We start from the raw sequence: 25,031 nt of genomic DNA, 5'->3' as shown, positions 1-25,031 counted from the left end.
GGAGTCCAGTCCTGGACAAGACATTGGTCACTGAGGCAAATCATGAAAAAGTCCTGTGAACTCACGGATGGCTGGCAAAGTGAAAGTGGGCATATCTCCAAGGATCCTAAGCCCTAAGGAACAGAGATGGGAAAATGTTTAAAATACAAATTCACTGAGTTGGAATTAATTTACCTGATAATGCCTCAAGTAAATTTTTACATTTGGCAAGACAGGGCTTATAGACAAAAATTGGTTATGTCCATCTTAACAGTATTCAAACTTATCACCTGGAATAGTACAAACAAATGTGTTTTCTGATGGATTACAACATATGACTATTTTTTGCCAAAAGATCTAACAGGAATCTACTCAAAAGGACGCCATCAGTCCTGATTATACTCATCTCAGCATAATTAAATGAGCTTACTTAGTTTTGTGTGACAGTTACTTAGGCACATATATATCCATATGTGATAATACAGAGCTGTGTGCTTGAGATGTGTATATTTTACTACATATAGGTTATTACTTTTTAAAAGTGTGATTTGAATGATAAAATACAGTTCTACTTAAAAGGATGTTTTTTGGAATAATTGGGAAAATTTGAATATAAAGTGGATATTAGATGTAGATTAGTGGATATTAGATGCAGTAACAGCCATGTTAAATATCTTGGTTGTAATAACTATATTGTGGTTATACAGACTTACGTGCATATATATATATATATATATATATATATATATATATAAAATCTCCAACATTGTTTTTTTTAAATTATTATAAAGGTGTATGTATATACACTGGTGGTGCCAAAAAAATGTATAAAAGTGGACACTGGTCAACGTTGCTCAAGCAGTAGTTCGCTGTAATCGGAAGTGTCTAGACACTGATGGTAACCACTTTGAATACCTCTTGTAATTGCAGAAGTCGAAGGTGACTTGTATTCATCTTTTGTTATTGGTATATATTGAATATTACAATTTTAATAAAAGTTTTTCTTTCTTAAAATGTGTGTACATTTTTTGGCATCCTTTATATATGTATACACCCATAACATAGACAAATAATATTGCATGAGCAATTGGTTAATGAGGTACAGAATATATGGGTGTTGTCCCAACTTTTATGTTTGAAAATTTTTAAATAAAAACTTTAATTTTAAAATAAAATACTCAATTGCCCATATGAAAAGTTCCTTTCAAAAGACAAATCAGATTAGGACACGCCTGTGCTCAGATCCTTCCCATGGATCCCACTTTATTCAGAGGAAAATCCAAAATTCTTGTAATGATGTCCAAGACCTTACCTCAAGTGTTTCCTACCCTGTATGCCTTCACTTCTGACCTCATCTCCAGCACCCGGCGTTCACTGTTCCTTGAACATGGCTAACATTGCTCCCATCTTAGGGCCTTTTCACTAGTTGGAGTGCTCTTTCCCCAAGTATCAATATGGTAAACTTCCTTTTAAGTCTTTCTTCAAATGTCACTTTGTCAAAAAGGTATAATATAACCTATTTAAAATCACAAGCCATTTCTCAACTCCAATCAGCACCATTTATGCCCACTCACCCTGCTCTAGCTTTCTAAATGATAAATTAAAAGGCCTGACCTGAATTATAAAAGGAAATGGATCACAAGTTACTTAGGAATCAATGTAAGAAAATTGATCTTTGTCCTCTATCTAATGTACTACTATGTGGTTAATACAACACAGCTACAGTCTGATGCAATGACCTGACTTGTGAGGGGGGTTACGAAACGAAAAAAGATGGCAGGCATGTATGTTGGGTGAAGTGTTAATGACCTGCCAAGGTGAAGGAGTAAGAAGTCTGAGACCTAGGTTTGAGGACCATCTTTGCTATTTTAATTGTTGGTTGATTTTGAGTATCTTACCTATAAATGGTAATAACATTAATTATTTCACAGGATTATAAGAATTCATGAGAATATATATAATATACTTCACAAATTGAATGTCTATGCAAATGTTATTTATGACTATTCTATTAAATTCTTTCTTAGCTTCTGTTCTTCAGAGCTAAATTTCCCTAAACTGAGTGCTTCCCTGTCTCACCACTCTGCCCCTCATGGATGGCCCACCCTGAGACACTTTATGTACCTGGTGCCAACAACAAAATTTTACTGCTAGCAGGCTTAGTAAATTGGGAATTTGCCCTGCTCAGAACAAAGATGTGAATGTGAGTCCTTTTACTAACTTTTAGTTCCCCCCTATTCGCTGTAAAAAAAGTAATCTGAGAGACTGTAAGAAAGCATTTTTAAAAAGTCACTTGTTGGGAAGGCAGTGATGGTATAAAGTCTTAATTCTTATATTGAATAATTTCGTCCAATTTTGGTATGAAGCCAAATAATAATTTTTGGCTTGAGAAAAGAGAAAGCGGAGGGATAGAGACAGGGAGGACATTATTCTTGGTCTATACTCCATACATTACTTTTGCCATACCCTGTTATACCCTGTTCAGCTTCCATCTGTTTTGAACTATTGGGATAAGTAACATTCATTTTTAAAACACGATAGTAGTACCTTACCTTTGGACACTGATCATGAGACATGTTTGCAGAATATGCTCACCTCAGCAGGAGTGGTCCAGAAACTGTCATACTCAAGAAGAGCTTTGGCACTGATTAGTTCAGCAATGCCACAGCACAGACCTAAATGAGGGAAGAAGCCTGAAGTCACCACTACCCTTGATGTAGCTAAAAGATTTACGGTAAATAACTCAGACCATAATCAAGAAAAGGATCAAGCTATGATAACCCTATGCAGTAGCCTCACGTGTCATTACAACCACTTCTGAGTCCAGGACCCAAAAAGTCTCTGGTAAGACTGATAATATTACTGGTCTGGAAGAAGAAACAGCTCAATTTTAATTAGCTTCAAATGGAAAAGAAGTGATGTTGTGAACAAGCCTCTTATCATTTAACAGTCCATGGGTTGGAAAATGGTAACTCATTAAGTCATCTCTTCATTTACTGGAGCTCACTTTCTACTGGCATCTGTCAACGTTCTTCCTAAATTGATTTCTAAGCCAAGTGATTTGGCCCTGTTCTTTCCCAATCATTGATTGTAATGATGATTTCAGAGGGAAGTATAAAGTGTTAATGTGCTCAGAAGAGGAGTGCCACAAACTGAGTATACTTTATTTCTCTTCCCTTTCTTCCAGGCATTCCGACAAACAAAGTATGGCATTATGGCGTGGTGATCATGCATATGTGCCTTTCAGCTCTGTCCTGCAGGGATAGTAGTTGGTCAGTGGCCTCACATTTAACTTCACCACTGTGTTCTTAACTCCTATTGCTACTCCCAGCCACAAAGTGTAGCATGGCTTCTAAGGTAGAGCTATTCTTTTTTTATTACAGAGATCTTTTATTTTTTTACACTTATGCCATGAATTTATAGGGAATAGGTTCCAGCAGCTCAGGCTCCTTTCCATTGGTTCTCACAAAGTGTGCTTCCCTGGGTGGGGTAGGCTGGTGCTTCAGTTGAACCCAAGTACCTTTCTCTTTGGCTTCCTTCTTTTTCTGATCATTTTCCTTCACCTGTTTCAGGAAGCTATCTCGGTTCTTAGAGTACTTAATATGCTCAATACGAACATTAATTCTCTTGGCAAGAATCTTGCCCTTAATTTGTTTGTTTACAACAATGCCAACCACATGCTGAGTAACATTGTAGACAGTTTTGCCGTGGTAACATTTGTGGGGCATTCCTTTTTGAACAGCACCCATTCCCTTGATGTCTACAGTATCACCTTCCTTGTAGATTCGCATGTATGTGGCCAAAGGAAAAACTCCATGTTTTCTAAAAGGCCTAGAGAACATACAGCTAGGGACTCTCCTCTTTCCCTTTGTGTTGGTCATTTTGACTAATTACTGGAAGATGGCCGTCCCGGCCAAAAAGTGGTAGGTCTATTCTTATGGTTAAGACTCAAGGACTCCTCATCCACTTTGCTTACACTTTCTTAGAACTGCACTGCAGTTTGAGACTCTTCCTCCCCAAATTCTTTATCGTCTCCTTCACCAGGGGCCAGACAGACATTATGGTAGATAGTCCTCCCAGCCTCCTGGCTCCCTTCTTATTTGCCTTCACAGTTGCTTTCTACAATAAATCTCTTGTGCAACTAACTCCATTTTGGCATTTGCGTCTTGGAAGACATGAAGACTTACATATGGTGCCAGGAGCAGTCAGAGAAAACAGGTGATAGCATGGAATTCTGGAACTGGCTTATTGACCTGCTGGTGAACACAAAAGGACACCATGCTGAGTGCTGTGTGAGGGGTGGGTCATCCCTGACACACCTGGTGGTCCAATTGCTGAAGATTTCACTGGAGGTAACCTGAAAAAAAATGTCCTGTTAGAGGGGACTGCCCTTGCAAATGCAAGAATTCAGGCATTTGGAAAACACAGGTGTAAAAGGCTCTCAAAGATAATGGAGTTGTCTGGTTATTGGTAAGTTCTATTTTTTTTTTTTTTAATTTATTGGGGTGACCATTGTTAGTAAAGTTACATAGATTTCAGGTGTACAATTCTGTATCACATCATCTATAAATCCCATTGTGTGTTCACCACCCGGAGTCAGTTCTCCTTCCGTCACCATGTATTTGGTAAGTTCTATTAATGCCCACCAATGGGATAATGAGAAAACAAGGGTCTTTAACAAGCATCGAAAGAGTATGAGATGCAAGAGCCAGAAACCCTCTAGCAGTTGACAGAGGTCCACATTTCCTGTTTCTAGAATAATGGACATAGCTGAGCAGCAAACAAAAGCTCTAATAACTGAGCTGCAGAGCTACAGAGACTTAAAATTTTAGCAAAGGCAGGTCTGCCATGCTAAAGTCAGCAAACTGCTTGGGAAAATCTTGGACCATGAAACATTGGTGGGGACATTGGAATAGATGTCCCTGCGAGTGTCCGCTCTGCAGACCCCTATGGATTCTCAGAACTTGCAGAGGTGGTTGATGGTCCCCTAGTAAGAGCTAGCACTCCCTCTATGCTGGAAGATGCTGCACAGGCCCCTCTCCCTCAAAGGTAACAGATAACAGTGTCCCCCTCAAAAACGCCTCGAGCTGCTCTCCCAGCTATTAGGCAAATAACTGAGAGTTAAATTCCAGAATAACTCAGCTGGGGAAGTGAGGGGCCTGGCAAGGAATGAAAGAGAATATGCACCAAATGATCAGCAAACATTAGCCAGTATGCATTGGCAGGAGTTAGGGGAGTAATTCTCAAATTAGATTTTGAGCGCAATTGATCAAAAGAGCTGGATTACAACAAAGAATTAATTGTCTTGGGGGATTTAAAATCCTCGCAAGGATCCTGGGAGATGGGACAAATTCACTGCGAGGATAATTCTTAGAGGCCCAGAAAAAGTGACTGCCAGCATTGGGGAAAGCATGACTGCCCAAACTTCCCTGGCTAAGGGTAAAGGAGGGAATAAAGGGGCGGAGGAATGTGGGCCTGCAGGGATGGATATGTTCTATGTGAGGCCATACACTCACCAGAGTTGTTCCTCAGGTGGGCCCAGAGGACACAGCACTCCCCTAGACCATCAGGAACGTGCTGACGAGGAGGCATAGCACTGCTGAGAAGCTCAGCAGTCCTCTGTCGACAGGGCTGTTGATAGGTGAGGCAGTCACAGAGCTGAGCTTGTTAAGGGCATTCTGGGGATGATGGGGCCTGAAGTAAATGAGCCAGATGGTGGCACTTTACCAGCAGAAACCAGGAGGCTGCAATTACCAGGCAAGTTGGAGGGCAGCCAAAGGGGCTTAATTCACAAGGTCTGTGTAGATGGTTAATAAAATACGACGTCCCTAGGAGCAAAGTAGATGGGCAGCCAATAAGGATGTGTGTGTGTATGTATGTGTGTGTATATATATATATATATGTATGTATATGTATATATATATTTTTTTTTTTGGCATGATACATATATGTATATATATCGTGCCAAAAAAAATATACACATTTTAAGAAAGGAAAACTGTATTAAAATTGTATACTCAATATACACTGATAACAAAAGATGACTACAAGTCACATTTGACTTCTGCAATTACAAGAGGTGCTCAAAGTGGTTACCATCAGTGTCCAGACACTTCTGATTATGGTGAACTACTGCTTGAGTGCTTGAGTAACGTTGACCAAAGTGTCCACTTGTATACATTTTTTTGGCACCATATATATATATATATATATATATATATATATAGTATATATATATAAAATATATATAAAATATATATATATACTATATATATATATATAAATTTGGAAGTAAATAATTACTTTTATTTGGAATTTTTCCAGTTTTATTGAGATATAATTGACATTACATTGTATAAATTTAAGGTATAGTATAACATAATGATTTGATGCTTCCTAACATGTACAATCAAATGTCAAGAATAGAAGAGCAGGAGGCTGGGGGCAATTATCCTAGTTAAGATTCACCATCTCTAAAAGGGATCCCTCGTGCACTGTTGGTGGGATTGCAGATTGTTGCAGCCACTATGGAAAAAGTATGGAAGTACCTCAAAACATTGAAAATGAACTACCTTATGACCTAGCAATTCCACTCTTAGATATCTATCAAAAGAAATCTAAAACACTAATTCGGAAAAATATATGCACCCCTATGTCTATTGCAGCACTATTCACAATAGCCAAGATGTGCAAACAACTGAAATGCCCATTGATAGACGATTGGATAAAGAAACCGTGGTACATTTATACAATGGCGTATTACTTGGCCATAAAAAAGAATGAAATCTTACCATTTGCAACAACATGGATGGACCTAGAGAATATTATGCTAAGTGAAACAAGTCAAACTTAGAAAGACAAATACCATATGATCTCCCTTATATGTGGAATCTAAAGAACAAAACAAATGAGCAAACAAGACAGGAATAGACTCACAGATATAGGGAAGAAAAAAAAAACCTGTTGGTTGCTAGATGGGAGGAGGGTGGGAATGGAGGAGAAGGTGAAGGATTAGAAAGTACAAATTAGTGATCACAATATAGTCACAGGGGTATGAAATCCAGTAGGGGGAATATAATTAACAATGTTGTAAAGATTATGTATGGTACTAGACGGGCACTGGATTTATCAGGGGGATCACATCATTGACTGTGCTATACCCTGAAGCTGAAGTAGAATAATATTGAATGTTAACTATAATATCTATATCTATATCTATATCATCTAGAGTCACAGGATATGGAGTACAGTGTAGGGAAGATAGTCAATGGTATTGTAACAGCTATATATGATGTCAGAGGGGTAGTAGATTTGGGGAGGTTATCACTTTGTGAGAGGTGTAAGTGTCTAACTATTACATTGTTCTGTACACCTGAAACGAGTAAAAAAAAAAAAAAAATCACCATCTCTGGCTCAGCTCCCAGACTTGAGCTGATTTTCAGATCCAAAACCCTCTAGGTGATGAGATGGCTGGTTTCCTAGTAGGAAGAACCCTGTACCAACTTGACAAGTAGTTTTTATAGTGATTCCCCCACACCTTCCCCAAAGAGATCTATAGTCCTTTAACCTGTACATGTACACTGGAAAAGAGAAAAGGCATTTTGAAGACTATTGGACACAGGGTCTGAATTAACATTGATACGCAAATTATCATCATGACCGCTTCTTCCCTGCTTTGTTAGATTAGGGGTTAAAGGATCCAGGTAATAACTGGAATCTGGGCTAACATCTAGCTCACGCAAGGAGGCCAACTGGTTTTATGAACACAACCTAGTGCTCATTTTCTCAGTCTCTGAATGTTTACAATTAGAACTGTTATACTTGATAGTTGAAGTAGCCCCCACATTGGGTCCTTGGCCTATGGGGTAAGAACTGTCATAGTGGGAAGGCCAATTCAAAACCTCTGAATCTGCTTCCTAGTTCACCCTGGTGTACATAGATCCTAAATTCTCTAGTTCTGAAACTCTGCTTGAGGTAGCATATAATCAGTATTTTGTAGCATCAAGAATCAGTTGGCTGGGAGGTAATATGACCAGTTAGAAATTTCAAGTACTGCTCAGAGATGCTTCAGATAAGAAATAAGGGAATGGCATTAGAATTACAGGAGAGACAAAATCAAGCAAGATGTGTACACGTTTTATTCCATAGGACTTTGACCCATTAGAGTTTAAGAAGAAGGGGTGTTTCAAGGTATTTGTTATGTTTCTGCCTTAAGATGACTGGGTGGATGACACTACACCTCAAAAAAGAAGAAATACAGGAGATTGAAAGTTGTTGGGGAAGACAGTGAATTTATTTTTTAATATGTTTAAAGTGCATAATAGGATATGCCAAAACTTGGGTCAGTAATGCAATTGAAAAGATTGGGCTAGGGCCAGCCCGGTGGCTCAGGTGGTTGGAGCACCATGCTCCTAACCCTGAGGTTGCAGGTTCGATTCCCACATGAGCCAGTGAGCTGCGCCCTCCACAACTAGAATGAAGTCAATGAGCTGCCACGCAGCTCCCTGGTGGCCAGATGGTTGGAGCGCAGGCTCTCAACCACAAGGTTGCTGGATCGACTCCCGCAAGGGATGGTTAGTTGCACCCCCTGCAACTAACAACAGGAACTGGACCTGGAGCTGAGCTGCGCCCGCCACAACTAAGATTGAAAGGACAACAACTTGACTTGGAAAAGTCCCGGAAGAACACACTGTTCCCCAAAACAGTCCTGTTCCCCTTCCCCAATAAAAATAAATTAAATTAAATAAAACAGTTTCTGACACACTCCCCACCCCAATCCACAGTTAACAACCACACACACATAAAAAAAAATTGGGCTAGAAATACATAGGGAGTAGTCAGCATGTAGGTTGTAGTTGAAATGGAGAAATGAATGAAGCTGCTCTAGGAAAGCATGAGTCATGACCAAGAACAGAGAAATAAACCCTATGAAACATCAATGTTTTAGGAATTAGGTAGGAAAAAGAGACGGAAAAACCATTAGACTACAATGGAGAGGAACTAGATAGAGTAAGAAGATGATGTTCAGAACGTTGAATTTTGAAAGGGTAGAGAATAGTAGTTTAAATAGAAAGATAATGTCAAAGGAGACACATGTGTGTTTTGTTTTAAGTGAGAGAGGCTTGAAAATGTTTGTGTGCTGGTAGGGAAGAACCTATAGAGACAGAGAGGTGGAAAACTCAAGAAGGAACAAGTGACTGACGTGGACATAGGAGGGAGTAGCCTGGGCTTACTTTGCGTGTCCTGAGTTCCCATCCGTCTTCATCCAAAATCCTCAGATAGTGGGGCAATTGCTCAGGGGTCCAAAACTTCTTAACACCAATTATCAGCCACATCGAGAGGACAACATAAATTGAGTTTTCAAATTCCAACATTTTGAACACATATTCCACTTGTCCTATAGGAAAAAGATCTTGATGGAGTGTAATGTGCATTCAATATGCAAAGAGGAAGACAAGAAAGGACTTGGTTTGACCAGCCAAAGACACTTGCTGGTGGGGCTATACCTAAATTTGAAACTGTCATTGAACAACCTACAGCCAAATCAATTCCTTGTCCAGTCACCAAAAGTTACCCTTACCCTCTCCTTCCCCGTGACTGCCACCTGTCCAAACCCTGTCCTCTGAGTCATGTAGAAGAGAGGAGGACAGACCTTACTGGTCTGGATTCTAAATTTAAGATTCTCCTAGTACTGACTGTTGTGTATAGTTTTTGTTTTTGTTTTTAACTGATTTCTTTCTTTTCTTTTTTTTTTTTTAATTTTTATTGGGGAATATTGGGGATCAGTGTGTTTTATCCAGGACCCATGAGCTCCAAGTCAAATCATTGTCCTTCAATCTAGTTGCAGCTCAGCTCCAAGTCCAGTCACCATTTTCAATCTAGTTGCAGGGGCACAGCTCACCATCCCATGCGGGAATTGAAACTGCAATGTTGTTAAGATCCCACATTCTAACCAACTGAGCCATCCGGCCGACACGTGTAAGGTTTAATATGATTTCAAATCCACTTGTTTATGACATAAGTGAAGTGGTTTCAATCTACTTCTTAATGACAGTTGTAAAGACAAGAAAAGTTATTTTTCTTTAGAAGCTGTTCGGACATAAAACATCATTGTACATCTGTCATCACTGATAAGCAGTCAGCAGCCCAGCAACTGAGGGGCCCCACTGGGGGCTTATAGATAAGAACAAATGGAGAAGCAACTATGGCAAGGGGACATTTAGACTAAATAGAGAGTTTGTGAAGACTATTAAGAGTTTCTATTTGGGCGAGGTGACTCTGCTAATCTAAAAACTCCCCAAAGACCCTAGGGGCATTCTCTCCTGTCTTGGCAATGCATTCCTCTTAGACTGTGTTGATAAACCCAGTAGCCGTCAGGTCAAAGACATCAGCCAAACTACCAACAGCAGTGTCTCCGTTCCCTAGCAACATGCTCTAGCAACAGGGCACTTTTACTTTGCACTGGTGGCTGGAAATCAGCTCTAGGTTGGATGCCATCTCTCCGGGGTGTCTACTTGTATAAAAAGGTACATCTCATACTAAATTTAAACTTTATTTCTTTACCTCCCCTTGCCCGGAACAATAGTATGATTAACTTGTCGTTTGTTTGGAGTATTTCTTTATTTTGCTTATTAAAAGATATTATCCTGTATGCTATTGGCTTGCGAAATTGTAATTCCCACAGCGAACCTGTGCTAAGACAACTCAGTCTCTGAGCATAACTTTTGTTGCCCCTCAGAACAAAAGATAAAACAAAACACTGTGTCTCCATGATTCAGAAGACTTTATCTTCAAAAGAAAAATAAAAAAATACAAATGCCCATTTAGTCTATCAGAAGGTTAAGATTTGTAACTATTGCTCTAAAGTAAATATTAGTTCAATAGTCCTTTTAAATGGGAATTTCTTGAAATGGACGATGTGGAAAAGTTGGGAACATTTTTCAGTGCAATTTTTATTTTCCTCCTCAGAAAACTAGAATCAGTAGCTGTCCCTTCCACCTGGAAGTGGTACTGAACGATAGTTTCCAAACTGTTTCTCAGAGCCTTAAGATTCTGTGGGATGCCTTATGGGTTTTATTTCTCAACTAGAGTTGCTTCACTTTTACCTGTTATATGTTAGTGGTTCATAAGTATTTATCTTTAGAGCATATTCTTTTAATATTTTTTTAAGAAAAAAAAAGGATTTTGAAAAGCATTTATCTAAATAAGAACTACAATGCATTTATAAATATTTAACTTACAATCTAGTAAATATGATATATTTGAAATAGGCAATGTGTTTTTTATTTCAGAACTATAGTCTGTTATTGGAATAAATATTAGAATGCAAGTGTTCATAAACAATTTTCTTCTTTCTTTTAAAAATCTATACCCTATAGCCTACGCTATTTATTATAGCTTTACAGCCTTTCAGTGGCTGCTTTTTAGCTTTGAGATATATACCGTCCGGAGCCCCAAAATTAAGTTGGTAACATGATATAGACTAATTTGTTGCACGTATCTAATTAAGCGTCTTCTCTGAATCAGACACTGTGCTGAGCGCAAGGAGAATAAAGATGACCTTGAGAATTTAAGACTGTCAGTCTGGTAGGAGAGAGTCACCCCAGTCTGTGATGAACGTTTACATCATATTCTTTAGCAACAGCACAGAGAGGGCCATCTACTCTAAAGGGGGTTACGTGGGAAGAGGAAGGCAGGTGGAAGGCTGATGCAATCTGAGTAACTAGCATTGATTGAGCCTCTGTTCTGAGCTAGACACAGTGCAAGGCTCTGGGTAGACCAAAGAGAACCCCAACATATCTAGCCATTGCCCTCTGGAGGCTGCTGTCTAATTTGAGAGATGAAGTTAAATAATTAAAATCCCAAATACATACAGAATTACACATTCAAATAAATTTTATGAAGCAAGAGTGAGAGAATAACAGGAACAAACTCTTTTAGGGACATTCCAAGAAATTGGCATTTAGGCCTTAAAGAACATGCTAATTACCACTACAAAGGCAATACTATTGATGTAGATGATGTTGGATCTGCCGGGCGAGGGTGTGGGCTGGGATCGTGTCTCGTGAAGCCAAAGAATGGACACATGGACCAGGGAGAGGCAAAAAGTTTTAAAAAGAGGACAGTTTATTAGAGGCAGGAGAAGATGTTGCAGCTCCCCAGTTGGAGGGGAACCCAAATGGGGGTGCCCAGTGACTGAGACAAAAGATCTTACTTTTATACCTTCCCCTGCCTGCTTGGGGAAGGGGGCTGGAGCTTTCTGATAGAATTCATCTATCAGGTTTGTCCTGCTTGCTCATCCTGAAGGGATTAACGAACCAACCCATTCCTAGCTATCAGATCTGCTCCTTGGTCCGGTCAGAAGGGATTTGAGGTTAGTTATTAATCTCAAGGCATAATCTCATGTCTCTGTCCTGGAGTGAAGGAGACATTCCAGAACCTGGAGTTTCAGGATATTTCTGCTTTTTTGTTTATCCCACCAGGGACCCCCTGTCTACCTAGCAACCATACTAACTAACCTGTCTCAGTATTACAATACATAAATGTATAAAATTAACATATTGTACACCTTAAATTTACATAATGTTTATGTCAAACACAGATCCATTTAAAAAATATATATGTTTAAAGAATGAGGAATCAGATGTGTGAAGAGGGAGGGAAAGAGTGTTCTTGCTAAAAAAAAAAAAAAAAAAAAAGGAGAAAAATGTCATCCCTGAATCTAATCAAACCAATTTACAATAAATGTAGAGGATAGAAGGATAGAAAAATAGAGCAACAAATGAAATTAGGAAAATCAAGTTAGAAAACTACAGGAAATTCACACAACTGTTTAAACAAAAAGAACAACAAAAAATTATAAGAAAAATAAAAGATGAAAGAATTCACAGATTAAAGAAAATTAAGACACATCAAGAAATTACAACGTCTAGACCTTATCTAGATCCTGACTCAGATTGTTAAAACAGAAAATGAGAGAAATATGAGACAACTGGATATTTAAATACTGCTGGATATTTAAATACTGCTGGATATTTGAACAGACTGAATAATTTAATAATATTAAATAATTATTTAAAATTATTTTTAAATATAAAAAAAGATATTGTAATTATACTTAGAAAAAGTATTCTCCTGTCCAACCCCAAATATATAAATGAAATGAAATGAGTTCTGGTAGTTCCTTCAAAATAACCCAGAGAGGGGGAATTGGTGGTTGTTTAGATGAAATCAGATTGGCTGGAAGTCAATAGTTATTGAAGCTGGATTATGGATACATGAGGGTTTGTGATATTATTGTCTGCTTTATACATTTTTGAACTTTCCCATAATATAACATTTTCAAAAAGCAAGGAAGAAACCCAAGAAAACAAATAAGATGATTATATTGTAATAAATACAAGAAGAAAAAAATGATAATGAAATTGTTTTCCTTCTTGAATTCCTGTTCTAGCCTAAAGGCACTGGAATCAGTCCAGTCTACTAGGTCAGTTCCTCCCTAAATTACTCATAAAAAAGCCCACCAGGTGGGACCACACCCAAGTGAGTAGCTAGAGTGCTTTCACAGCTGAATTTCCATGGGCCTATTCTGTTTCTATCCTGGAAGGGAGGATCCAACATTCCAACCATTATCTGCCTAACCCAAAAACCATTTGGCCACACCCTGATCTAGCCTACACTGCTAGAATTTAGGTGCACAAGAATTACCCTGAAGGCTTGTTGAAGTGCAGATTCCTGGGTCCCTGTCAGTCCCAAGGATCTGATTCTGAGGTCTGGGGTGGAGTCTCATAATTTATTTTTCCAATCAGTTCTTCAGTAAACTGAAGCTGAACCCTTGCAGACCACACTTTGATTATACTACATATATCACTAAATTAAACTGACCTGGGCTCCCTGGTTACTGAGACAAATGGATCAAACCGTTTTACTAGGGCAGAGAAAGTCCCATGTGAGACCTCTGGATGCCAGTGCCGCCATATTGTTTGTTAATATTTCCTTTGGTAGCTATGGCTTCTTAGAGATACATGAAAACAGCTGTGACTTCTCCAGCCTCTTCTCTTGTCACACACATCCTGCCTCCAACATTATGCTCCAGCAGTTCCCAAGTGTTTGCATTCCTTCTCCTGCATTTCTTAGTCCATCATTTGCCTTAGTGTTTTGGTTCTTGCTGCTTCTATTCTGAACAGCCAAACGCTTTCCTTCTAACCAGCTGACCAGTATTCAGGCTTAGTATTTGTGTTTAGAACTAAATCTTGGAGGAATAATGTTATTCAACACCTACAATTTAAATCTAATCTCCCAGTGAATGTCACACCCGTGGTCATAAATCAGTTATAAAATACCTTTATCTCTTTTCTATTTCTTCTGTAAAAGCATCATTCAATCCATCACCACCATTGTCCTGGAAATGATTAAAAATATTCTGTTTATTCAATTGTAACTTGTCTGAAAGAGTTTTTCACTTCTAGTTTTCTCCCAAGTCTCACCTTAAAGGAATAAAGACAAAAATCTCTCTCTTTCTAATTAGGAATCTACTAATTACACAATAATTCAAAGCTCACCTAATAGACAAGATAAAATATAAAACTGATGAAATTATCAGTGAGATAATGGCGGGGGTGGGGGGTGGAAGAAGAAGAGAGAAGAAGAGAGCTCTTTTGAGTAACAGGAAGTAGAAGGAGACATTTGCTTATAAAAGGAGAAGTCTGTGAGAAACTCAGGTTAAAAGGAGTAAACTGCAGGTATCCTTAACTGTGCTGGCTTTGCTGTTCTCTGAGTGTTCTTGGGAATGGCAAATTCAAATTTTGATAGCAGCGAAAAGGTAAGTTTAATTAGAAAAGAATTATTTTCCCCACAGGCTCACCTTACAAAGCGGTTCTGAAACTCACTTATGTTTCTCTTTTGCTACGAAGCTTGATTTCTCAATGTAAGAAATTTCTGTTTTAGAACCTCCTCTTCTTTCTGGTGGATTATTAGTAGTTTTCTTTCATGTGATTGTGGCTCTGTGTATATTTGGGTGAGAGTAAAAACGAGAAGTAAAGATTCCTTTTCCTAGTGTAAAGTAAGAGGTTTATTTTGTAGAAAGACATGTTGTAGCTGGGCGAGATAAAAATAGTAAAGAAATGGACAGCTATGGTAAAAAGAAAGTGAAGAAGGGTAACGTGGATAAGGTCAGAAAGCGAAGTGACCAATTAGTTTCTTTTCTCAAGAGTAAAAAGCAATCTACTGCCAGTGGCTTTGGAATCAAATGTGTTTCCAGACTGGGTTTGGGTAGTCCTGGACTGGAGGAGAGAGTAGACCGAGAAAGTCTCACAGGTATTTACTGGGACTGCTGTACCAGGCTAGAGGACTGAATTCACTGCCCAATAAAAACTATGATTATGGGCACATCATCTAGCTGCCTTGAGCCTCCCCCATCTCTAGAGTGGTGTAATAGTTCCCAGTAATGTCAATTTTTTTGAAGCTGATCAGTGAATGTGTGTGCGAGTGTTCTGAAAAAGGCGTATACAAATGCAAAATTCCTGTATGTACATAGGAATTTGAGAGCAATAGGAAGCCATTGAGATGATTTAAATAGGGAAAGGGGGTGGCTGCATCAGATCCTGCCTGGCTGCTGTGGGGTTTTTTTTGTTTTTTTTTTAAGTATTGTAATAAGGCTGGAATGGAGTTTATTCACTCTTGGGTTTGAGAGGAAAACCTAAGTTCAGAAATTGACTCACGCATATGTTACTCTGTGGCATCGGTCATTTAATTTCTGAGACTCAGTGGCCTAATTTGCAAAACAGGAACACTAATAAATCACTACAAGCATGCTATGATGATTGAATGAGAGAAATACAGAAAGCACCTAGCACAGTGCGTGTATACTGTACAAAACCAGTAAATGTTAGTTCCTTCCTACCTGTCTACTTTACCTTTCAGTCATTAGATTATTAAAAGAACATTGAGTGCCCAGTCTGTGCTGGGTACTGTGTCAGTTACAATGATGGCATGGGAATAAAGCAGATATATATTCACTTCACTTGAATCATGGGGCTGAAGTAAGGCCAGTGTGGCTGGAGCTCAGAAAGCTCTTGAGCTGCAGTGGTAGGCATGGGGCAGACAGCTCAGGAGGGTTTGTCTTTAACCTGAATAGCAACGATAAGCCACTGAAGTATTTTAAATAAGTAGGACAGCAGTCTGAAGAAAGAGTGGAGTCAAAATGGATTTTGGAATAACAGGAGATTTTTGCATCTGCCTGTGAGAGTTAATGATAGCTTGAATTGTGTATCATGTGATAGAAAATGGGAAGATGGAAACACATTTCATACAGATTTAGGAGATAAAAGGAAAGTATTTAATGTTTTAGCTGATAGAAAGAAATGCCATGAGGAAATGGTTTTCACAAATTCAAGACCTACCCTTCCATTTCCTCTATCACCCACTTGTAAATCTATTTTTGCTCATTTCCTCATTGCTTCTCTTATCTAATAGAGAGGGTCTACTGATCAACATCAAATTTAAGGGGGAATCTCAGTAAGTTTTCAATCCATCCATCTTCCCAGCTTCTTATTCATTAGTTGTGATTTGAAAAGAAGAAGTTAAGTGTAAGTTTCAATGAAGAATCAGTGACTGACGCTTCCCTTTCCAGGATTACTTTAAGGTTGAATTAGAGGAAGAAAGTGTGATTCTCACATTGGTTCCAGTTAGTGAGGAACCTAATGAAGAACGTGAAATGGAACCAAGCATTTCTTCAATCTCAGAAGACAACCTGAAGCTTCCTAGGACAGATGATGAAGGTATGAGGACAAAAATTGCTCAGTTTGCTGCTCCTCTAGCTCGGGGAAACCCAGGAAGAGTAAGATTTTTTCTTTTCTGTCCTCTGACTATACAATGCCCATCTTAAATCTCCCGTCAATTACCTGTGGTAAGAGATTTCTCAAACTCCTTCCATACTTCTCATTTGCTAACAGCATGTACAGTCATGCTTTTAAGCCGAAAAACAGGCACGTGGAATGCTTTGGACAGAGCACAGTCTTATGGGGCAGCTAGACCTGAGTTGAAATTTCCAACCCATGAAGCTTAATCTTCATTTTGATTAGTGCATACTTTACATACCTCTTATGAAGACTAATTCCCCTCCCCCAGGTTTACTGAGATGCAATTGACACATAATAACACTGTAATTTTAAGTTATACTGTGTGATGATTGGGACATGTACATACTGTGAAATGATTACCATAATAAAGTTAATTAACACATCCCTTACCTTACACAATGACCTTCCCCCGCCACGCCGTGGTAAGAACATTTTAGATTTACTCTCTTAGCAACTTTCAAGCATATCATATAGTGTTGTTAACTATAGTAAACATGCTATGCATTACACCCCCAGAACTTAATTCATCTTATAACAGAAATTTGCACCTTTTGATCGACATCACCCCATTTCCCCTGTCCCCCAAACCCCTGGCAACCACCAGTCTACTCTGTTTCTTTGAGTCTGCTTTTTTCAGATTCCACATATACTCATAAGTGAGATCATACAGTATTTGGAAGACAAAATAATTTAAAAATTCATCTAGTATTTTGCTTGGTGAGTAATTACTGATTAAATATATAGCAACTCAATATCATGACACTTTGTGTCCTCAGTGCTTTTTTATAAAGGCATTGAGTAAGTATTTTCAGAATGATTTCATTTTCTGGGCCAATAACAAGGACTTCAAGATGAAGATAATAACAGATTAGGGCTAAGCAGAGTGAGTTGAGAAAAGTTGCTATTGAGAAAAATGAGGCAGGCTGACAGTATAGTGGACCATTTTTGGTTGGGGTGCTTTCTTTGATTTCTATAGGTCCAAAATCTAGACATTTTGGAGGAGCAATCCAATACAATGTTCTATCCAGGTGTTGATGGCCACAAAAAACAACAGGTTGCTCTATGTAGTGTAGAAAATAGGGAATTTAGAATTTCAAAATGTAGGTTTCAGTCTCAGATCTCTCATTTTAATGGAGAAGTCCTTTAATTCTTGAATCGATTTGGGTACGTCCTTTAATTCTTGAATCGATTACCTTATTTGCAATATGAGAAGAAATATTTGAAATGTATATGTGCCAGTTAGGTTATGAGAAATAAATGAGATCTTTGTAAAATTATAAAGAATCTTACAAATTTTAAATATTACTTCTTTGGTTTCCTTCTTTTCTCAGTTTATCTTCCTCAAACGAGTGAACAGTTCAAAGCTTGTCCAAAACCAATGCTCCCCTTGCCGACCATTTTGCCTTCAATTAATAAAGTGCGTTGGGACACTTTGCGGAACTGGTGCCAACAATTTAATTTGAGTACTGATGGCAAAGTAAGTACACTGGTGAGGATCTCTGCTGCTCAGAGCAAATATGGGAAGTTTAGTCAACTTTTAATTTTCTCCCCTCTTAATGTCTTTAGAAAATAGACGTTTATCTGAGGCTCAAGGAACATGCATACTCTGAAGAAAAACAAGTGAGTGAGGAGTATGGAGACAGCGTAAAGATAAGTTCTGATTGTGACTTATTCTACCTCTCCCAGCATCTCTATATATGTTGTACCTCCAAAGCTAGGTTTCTCACCCAACCCTATTGACATTTGGGGCCAAATAATTTATTTTTGTTTTGGAGGCTCTCCTGTGCATTTTAAGATGTTTAGACTAAACATCCCTGGCCTCTACCCACTAAATGTCAGTCGCAACCCGTTAACCCCCTTCCCAGGCCCCTCCCCAGTTTTAACGATCAACAATTTTTTCCCAGTTGAGCACTGCTGTAAGGGAACTAAAGTTCCTAAATCCTTCCCACACTGGTCTGCCTGGGTCAATGTATGAAGAATAACAACATTGACACAGAAGTTATTACTGTGTCAGTAGCACTTCACTGAATAATCATCATGAATTGCATTTGCAGAACATTCCTGAAATACTACAGGAGTCAAGTTCAAAGAAATGCAAGATGGTGACCAAGAAAGCAAGGAGTAAGAAAAGTTGTAAGATGAGTGAGAGAGAGCAAATGACCAACAGCGTTGAAGTGATAACTTCAGCTCAGGAAGCCATGTTGGCAGCATGGGCAAGACTTGCTGCAAGAGCCGTTCAACCTAAGGCTATGAATTCATGTCCCATTCCTGCTTCTGCTGAGAACTTTCTGCTGCAAACCTCTGGTAAGATCAACTTTAGAGTGAATACCACTCCAGAGAAAGAAAGTTAACTTTTATTAGTCCAATACTGAAAGGTAGTAAAAGGCAAAGTGTTAGTTAAAATATCTGCAGATTGGATATTAGGTTCATAGAGGGCTTATCTTTTGATTGATAGCCCAGTTTTGCCTGGATGGGATCTCTCAGCTAGGTAATAGAGTGGTGACCCTTTCTTATCACTAAGCAGAAGTCCAAGGTGGGAAGAAAGCATAATCTGGTAACGTGGTCAACCACAGCCTGAGATGTTCCGCCTTTCTCTCTCCCTCCTGCAAGGCCTTCATTGCATACTGAATAAGAATGCAGGTGTTAGAATTGAACCACCTTCGTTCAAATCCTTGTTTTACGATTTCCTAGGTATGTGACATTGGCAAGTTACTTAGTGTAAGCCCTGGTATTCTGATTTATAAAATAAATATTACAACTATTCTGCTTCTTAGAATGATTGTGAGACTTATGAGATAGAACTTGGCACATTAAAAGTAGGCAATAATAACATGTTTGGGGCCCCTGTCCCCTTAAGAAATCTTGAGAATAACTTAGCCTACCTTTCTCCAACTCCCCTTCTCTCCTTGGTATTTTTGTTTAGCCAACCCTATCTCTGGTCAGTACAGTCACCCTCTTTTTTTTTTTTTTTTTAAAGATTTTACTGGGGAAGGGGAACAGGACTTTACTGGGGAACAGTGTGTACTTGCAGGACTTTTTTCCAAGTCAAGATTTTGTCGTTTCAATCTTAGTTGTGGAGGGTACCGTTCAGCTTCAAGTTGTTGTCCTTCCAATCTTAGTTGTGGAGGGCACAGCTCAGCTCCAGGTCCAGTTGCCATTGCTAGTTGCAGGGGGCGCAGCCCACCATCCCTTACGGAAGTCGAACCAGCAACCTTGTGATTGAGAGCCCACGCTCCAACCAACTGAGCCATCTGGGAGGCAGCTCAGCTCAAGGTGCCGTGTTCAATCTTAGTTGCAGGGGGTGGAGCTCACCATCCCTTGCGGGACTCGAGGAGTTGAACCAGCAACCTTGTGGTTGAGAGCCCATTGGCCGATGTGGGAATCGAACCGGCAGCCTTCGGAGTTGGGAGCATGGAGCTCCAACCACCTGAGCCACCGGGCTGGCCCTCACCCTCCTTTTTTGCTTGAGTTCTTTTCTTCTCTCCACCCCATCCCCCAAAGTGGAAGATCCTCTTTTATTCAGGGCTGACTTGTACGGTAAGACACCTTGTTCATTGTATAAGGAACCCAGCCAAAAGGAAGATGGAAACTGAAACTGGCCTACTGTCTGCTCCCTGAGCTGCACTCCCTTTTGTGAAAAGGAATGGGCACCTTTTTGCTAATTTCCAAAAGCACTGTCCCGCCACAAGTCTGTCTCTAGAGAACTGCTTCGCCAAAGATAGCATCTCTTTCTAATTTTCATTAATGTGCCATATGGGTTAGTAGCCTCCCACACTTAATCATTCTTTTAGTTCCTCTTCATTTAGTAGTTATTAAACACCTGTGATTCAGGAGTATGCCTAGCCAACAGGTATATAGTGGTGCTAAACACATACACTTTCCACTCTTGTTTTACAGTCTGAATGGGGAGATTTTTATGGATATTTAAGCCCACATTGACTGTTCCTTTCTCTGAATTTCAGATACTTGATATCTGTATAACTTCTCTTGTTTTCTCTCACATATACCGTCTCCTCAATTAGATTGTTCCTTAGGCTTCTAAACAAAGATGCTTTTGCCTGTTTTTCATATTTGCGGCAGTACAATGTAGTAGTTAGGCAAATGGGCTGTGAATCAGAATATCTGGATCCATTTCTTAGGTCTGGGAAAATTATAATATTTAACACCATAAGCTTCAATTACCTCACCTATAAATAAGAAAAGTAAATAGAAGGTAAATATTAGTGATGTTCTTAGTAAATCTATGAATATATATAAACCACTTAGCAATGTCCTGGCCACAAAGCAAGCTTTCTAAGAAGTTAATTGTTATTAATCCTCATACTATATAATTTGTGAAGTTAGTTTATTGTGTCTTTTGGTCTACAATTCAGTTGATTCATCAACAGAATACAGGAGCGAAGTCAAGAGTGACTTGCTGAGAGGTTGGATTGGGGTGTGGTTAGTTAACCTTCGCTGTTTATATTTGTTTCTCCTTCTCTCCCCAGGTGTCAGGTGGTGTGTGGTCCACGGCAGACCTCTCTTGGCAGACAGAGAGGGTTGGGTTCGCCTGCAGTTCTATGCAGGTCAGGCGTGGGTGCCTGACCCTCCCAAGAAGATGATCTCTCTCTTCCTGTTGCCGGCCTGCACTTTCCCATACCCAGACCTAGAAGATAATATGTTATGCCCCGATTGTGTTAAAAGGTAGGTAACTCTTAACTTTTTGTATGGCACACAGAAAAGTAGGTATCTAGATGGATTTCTGAATAATTTAGTAAGAGAAAGCAGAAGGCACACATGCTGTTTTCTTAATTTGCCATATAGATCAGGCAAGAATAGGAAGGAAAAAGAACTTGGTAGTGGATTAGAATTCAGATAAATGTGGCTTTTTAGCAACCGTAACAATGTATGTGACAAGTTAGAATATTTGTCTCAATTTTAGAGACCTGTTTTAAGAAAAAAGACACCCTGAGCATTAGAGTTTTGCCACAAGTTGTATACTTAGCTGGGGATGTGAAAATTAGTAAGACAAAATCCACATAGTATACTAGAATGGAAATGAATAAGAGATGCTGTGAAAATATATGGGTGGTATCTATATTGGAGCAAGTTAGGGAAACTTCAGAAAGGATTGCATGTACTGAGGAAGAGCTTACCATTTGGAAAGTAAATAATAGGGGAATTTTGGTAGCGGAAACAGCACATACAAATACATGGAAATGAAAAAATATGACATACTTAGGAATTGCAAATAGGTCAATATGACTGAAGCTTGTGTTAACTAAGTCTGGGAAGGGGAGGAGTTGGCCACTAAAGTTTTTATACCTGCATTAAAGGTTTCAAATATTATCCTGTGGGTCATAATTTCTCAGTCACTTTTGGGACATAGACTCCTTTGAGAATATAACTAAATACTTCCATCCAGGAAAATATACACTGGACACACACATAAACACTGCATTAGCTTTTATATAGACTATAGAACTAATGTTCATTCATGGGTGTAAAATTCAGCTTTTGATGATGGAATTGAGTGGAGGTGGTGTGAGATGGGTGTGGAGGGAAACGAAGGCTTCTTAGGAAGTGGATTGATAACCTTGCAACAGAAACTAGATTAGAGGGCAAGACATTACTATAATTCTGGAAAGGTAGAATTTATGACCTTGGCAAAGAATTTAAAAGGGAATGGGGCAAATTTAAGAGATGTAGGAATAAGAGAAATAGGGTGCTATCTAGACAGAGGAATGGTAGAAGTCCCGTTCAGTGGTGAAGAATATGATACATGGGACACGCTGGACATGGGTCTAGAGTTCTGAGAGCAGTATGGGTTAGAGAAACATCTGGGAGTCATTAGCTTTTATTTTTTTATTTTTTATTTTTATTTTTTTTTTAAGATTTTTATTGGGGAAGGGAAACAGGACTTTATTGGGGAACAGTGTGTACTTCCAGGCCTTTTTTTTTTTTTCAAGTCAAATTGTCATTTCAATCTTAGCTTTGGAGGGTGCCGTTCAGCTTCAAGTTGTTGTCCTTTCAGTCTTAGTTGTGGAGGGCGCAGCTCAGCTCCATGTCCAGTTGCCGTTTCTAGTTGCAGGGGGCACAGCCCACCATCCCTTGCGGGAGTTGAACCGGTAACCTTGTGGTTGAGAGGCCGCGCTCCAACCAACTGAGCCATCTGGGAGCTCAGCGGCAGCTCAGCTCAAGGTGCCGTGTTCAATCTTAGTTGCAGGGGGCACTGCCACCATCCCTTGTGGGACTCGGAGTTGAACTGGCAACTTGTGGTTGAGAGCCCACTGGCCCATGTGGGAATCGAACCGGCAGCCTTTGAAGTTAGGAGCATGGAGCTCTAACCGCCTGAGCTACCGGGCCGGCCCCTGGGAGTCATTAGCTTTTAAATTGTACATAAAAGTATGTAGGAATTAGAAAGGACATAGGAAGGAACCCTAAAGGAAACCAGCATATTGATGGCAGGTGAGACATGGAGACTGAGAAACTGCAGTTAAAAGTTGGGATGTAGGGCCAGCCCGGTGGCTCAGGTGGTTAGAGCTCCATGCTCCTAACTCCAAAGGCTGCCAGTTCGATTCCCACATGGGCCAGTGGGCTCTCAACCACAAGGTTGCCGGTTCAACTCCTCAAGTCCTGCAAGGGATGGTGGGCTGTGCCCCCCGCAACTAGCAATGGCAACTGGACCTGGAGCTGAGCTGCGCCCTCCACAACTAATACTAAAGGACAACAACTTGACTTGGAAAAAAGTCCTGGAAGTACACACTGTTCCCCAATAAAGTCCTGTTCCCCTTCCCCAATAAAATCTTTAAAAAAAAAAACAAAACAGTTGGGATGTAAATGAGAAAAGGAAGAAATAGGCAGTGTGTCAGAAGTGGTTGGTAGTGAGATGGCCATGTAAGATTATGATTATAGCAGTGCTATTGGGAGTGTCAATTTTGGACATGATTGGTGGCCTTTTTGAGAGTAGGTTGAAAGGGTCAGTGGAAGTAGAAATGTGATGTGGCAAGTTGGACTAGAACACGTGAAGAACTAAGACAGGACATACTGATACGTCCTGAGAGAGAAGGAGATAACAGTTAGTTGAAGTAGTAATATCAAGGGAGCTTGTTTTCTTCCTTCCTTCTTTCTTTCCATCCTTCCTTCCTTCCCTCCTTTCTTCTTTCCTTCCTTCCCTCCTTTTTATTTCCATTTTTTCATGGGAAAACCATGACCATGTATAAACGGGATATGGGGAGAAGCTGTGGGAAAGGAAAGGGAGGGAGAGTATAAAGATAAAGAAAGTAGAACCAACTTAGTATATACAATATGAGGCCTGATATTAAGTGCACAATCTTCCTTTGTTCGCTACATAAAATCCTTTTACCGACCCTTCTTACTCAGGTGATGGGCAGACTACTAAGGAACTTCAGACGTGGATTTCTTATCTTATTGGTCATTTTCAAGGGGGTGGTAGGGAATAGTAGAGCTTATTCTAACAGTTTTTCAAAATTCTTTTCTAACATGTTTATAGGAATAAGAGGATGATGGAAAGATTAACTACAATGAAGAAGTAGAAGCAACCTGGTTTGAACACAATCATATCATTCCTTTTGGATTGGCCATGTCTTAATAAAGAATAAACGGTGGATAGATAGCTCACAGATACATTGATTTGTATCCCAGTGATTGCTGTGCCCTGTCCTGGCCATCCTCAGTGTTGCCTGATGCCTGGAGTACAGATGTGAATGTCTGGATTCTGTACTTCAGGTCTGCCAAAAAGTGACTGCCCCTGCTGCTTCAGGTATTTAGCTATAACATATAGAATATAAGTTGATTTTCTTTTAATTAATAGATTTTTTTAAGCAGTTTTATATTTTCAGAAAAAATTGAGCAGAAACTAGAGTTCCCAAATTCTGTTCCCTGCACTCCCCCATTTTCCCTACTGTCGACATCCTGCACCAGAGGGGTACATTTATTGAACGTACATTGACACTTCATTATCCCCGAAAGCCCATAGTTTACATTAGGGTCCACTCTTTATGTTTTACATTCTATGGGTTTTGAGAAATGTATAATGACATATCCACCATTATAGTGTCATACAAAATAGCTTCACTGCCCTAAAAATTATGTGCTCCACCTATTTAACCCCTGACACATTTTCTGTATCCATAGCTTTGCCTTTTCCAGAATGTCATACAGTTGGAATCATACAGTTGCCTTTTCACATTG

General features: G+C 39.4%; 2 protein-coding genes across 2 annotated transcripts; one reads left to right on the top strand and one right to left on the bottom strand.

Annotated features, from left to right (window-relative positions):
* Positions 1 to 3,369: 3,369 nt before the first annotated feature.
* Positions 3,370 to 3,860, bottom strand: LOC117038200 (60S ribosomal protein L21-like). The gene has a single exon (XM_033134919.1). It carries the CDS (start codon positions 3,858 to 3,860, stop codon positions 3,384 to 3,386), a length of 477 nt encoding a protein of 158 aa, XP_032990810.1. The 3' UTR covers positions 3,370 to 3,383.
* Positions 3,861 to 14,767: 10,907 nt separating this feature from the next.
* DPPA2 (developmental pluripotency associated 2) lies at positions 14,768 to 24,537 on the top strand. The gene is given in 7 exon segments (XM_033134942.1): positions 14,768 to 14,800; positions 16,610 to 16,757; positions 18,170 to 18,315; positions 18,405 to 18,458; positions 18,893 to 19,142; positions 21,326 to 21,521; positions 24,331 to 24,537. Coding segments are annotated over 7 exon segments (936 nt in total). The 3' UTR covers positions 24,440 to 24,537.
* The last annotated feature ends 494 nt before the right edge of the window (positions 24,538 to 25,031 follow it).

The sequence above is a fragment of the Rhinolophus ferrumequinum genome, chromosome 2, assembly GCF_004115265.2.
Source record: "Rhinolophus ferrumequinum isolate MPI-CBG mRhiFer1 chromosome 2, mRhiFer1_v1.p, whole genome shotgun sequence".
Lineage (NCBI taxonomy): Eukaryota > Metazoa > Chordata > Mammalia > Chiroptera > Rhinolophidae > Rhinolophus > Rhinolophus ferrumequinum.
Note: the sequence above shows the minus strand (reverse complement) of the source record. Positions and strands in the feature narration are given on the sequence as shown.

Excerpts from the sequence above, each read along its gene's own strand:
- LOC117038200 (XM_033134919.1), bottom strand. The coding sequence starts at position 3,860 with ATGACCAACACAAAGGGAAAGAGGAGAGTCCCTAGCTGTATGTTCTCT.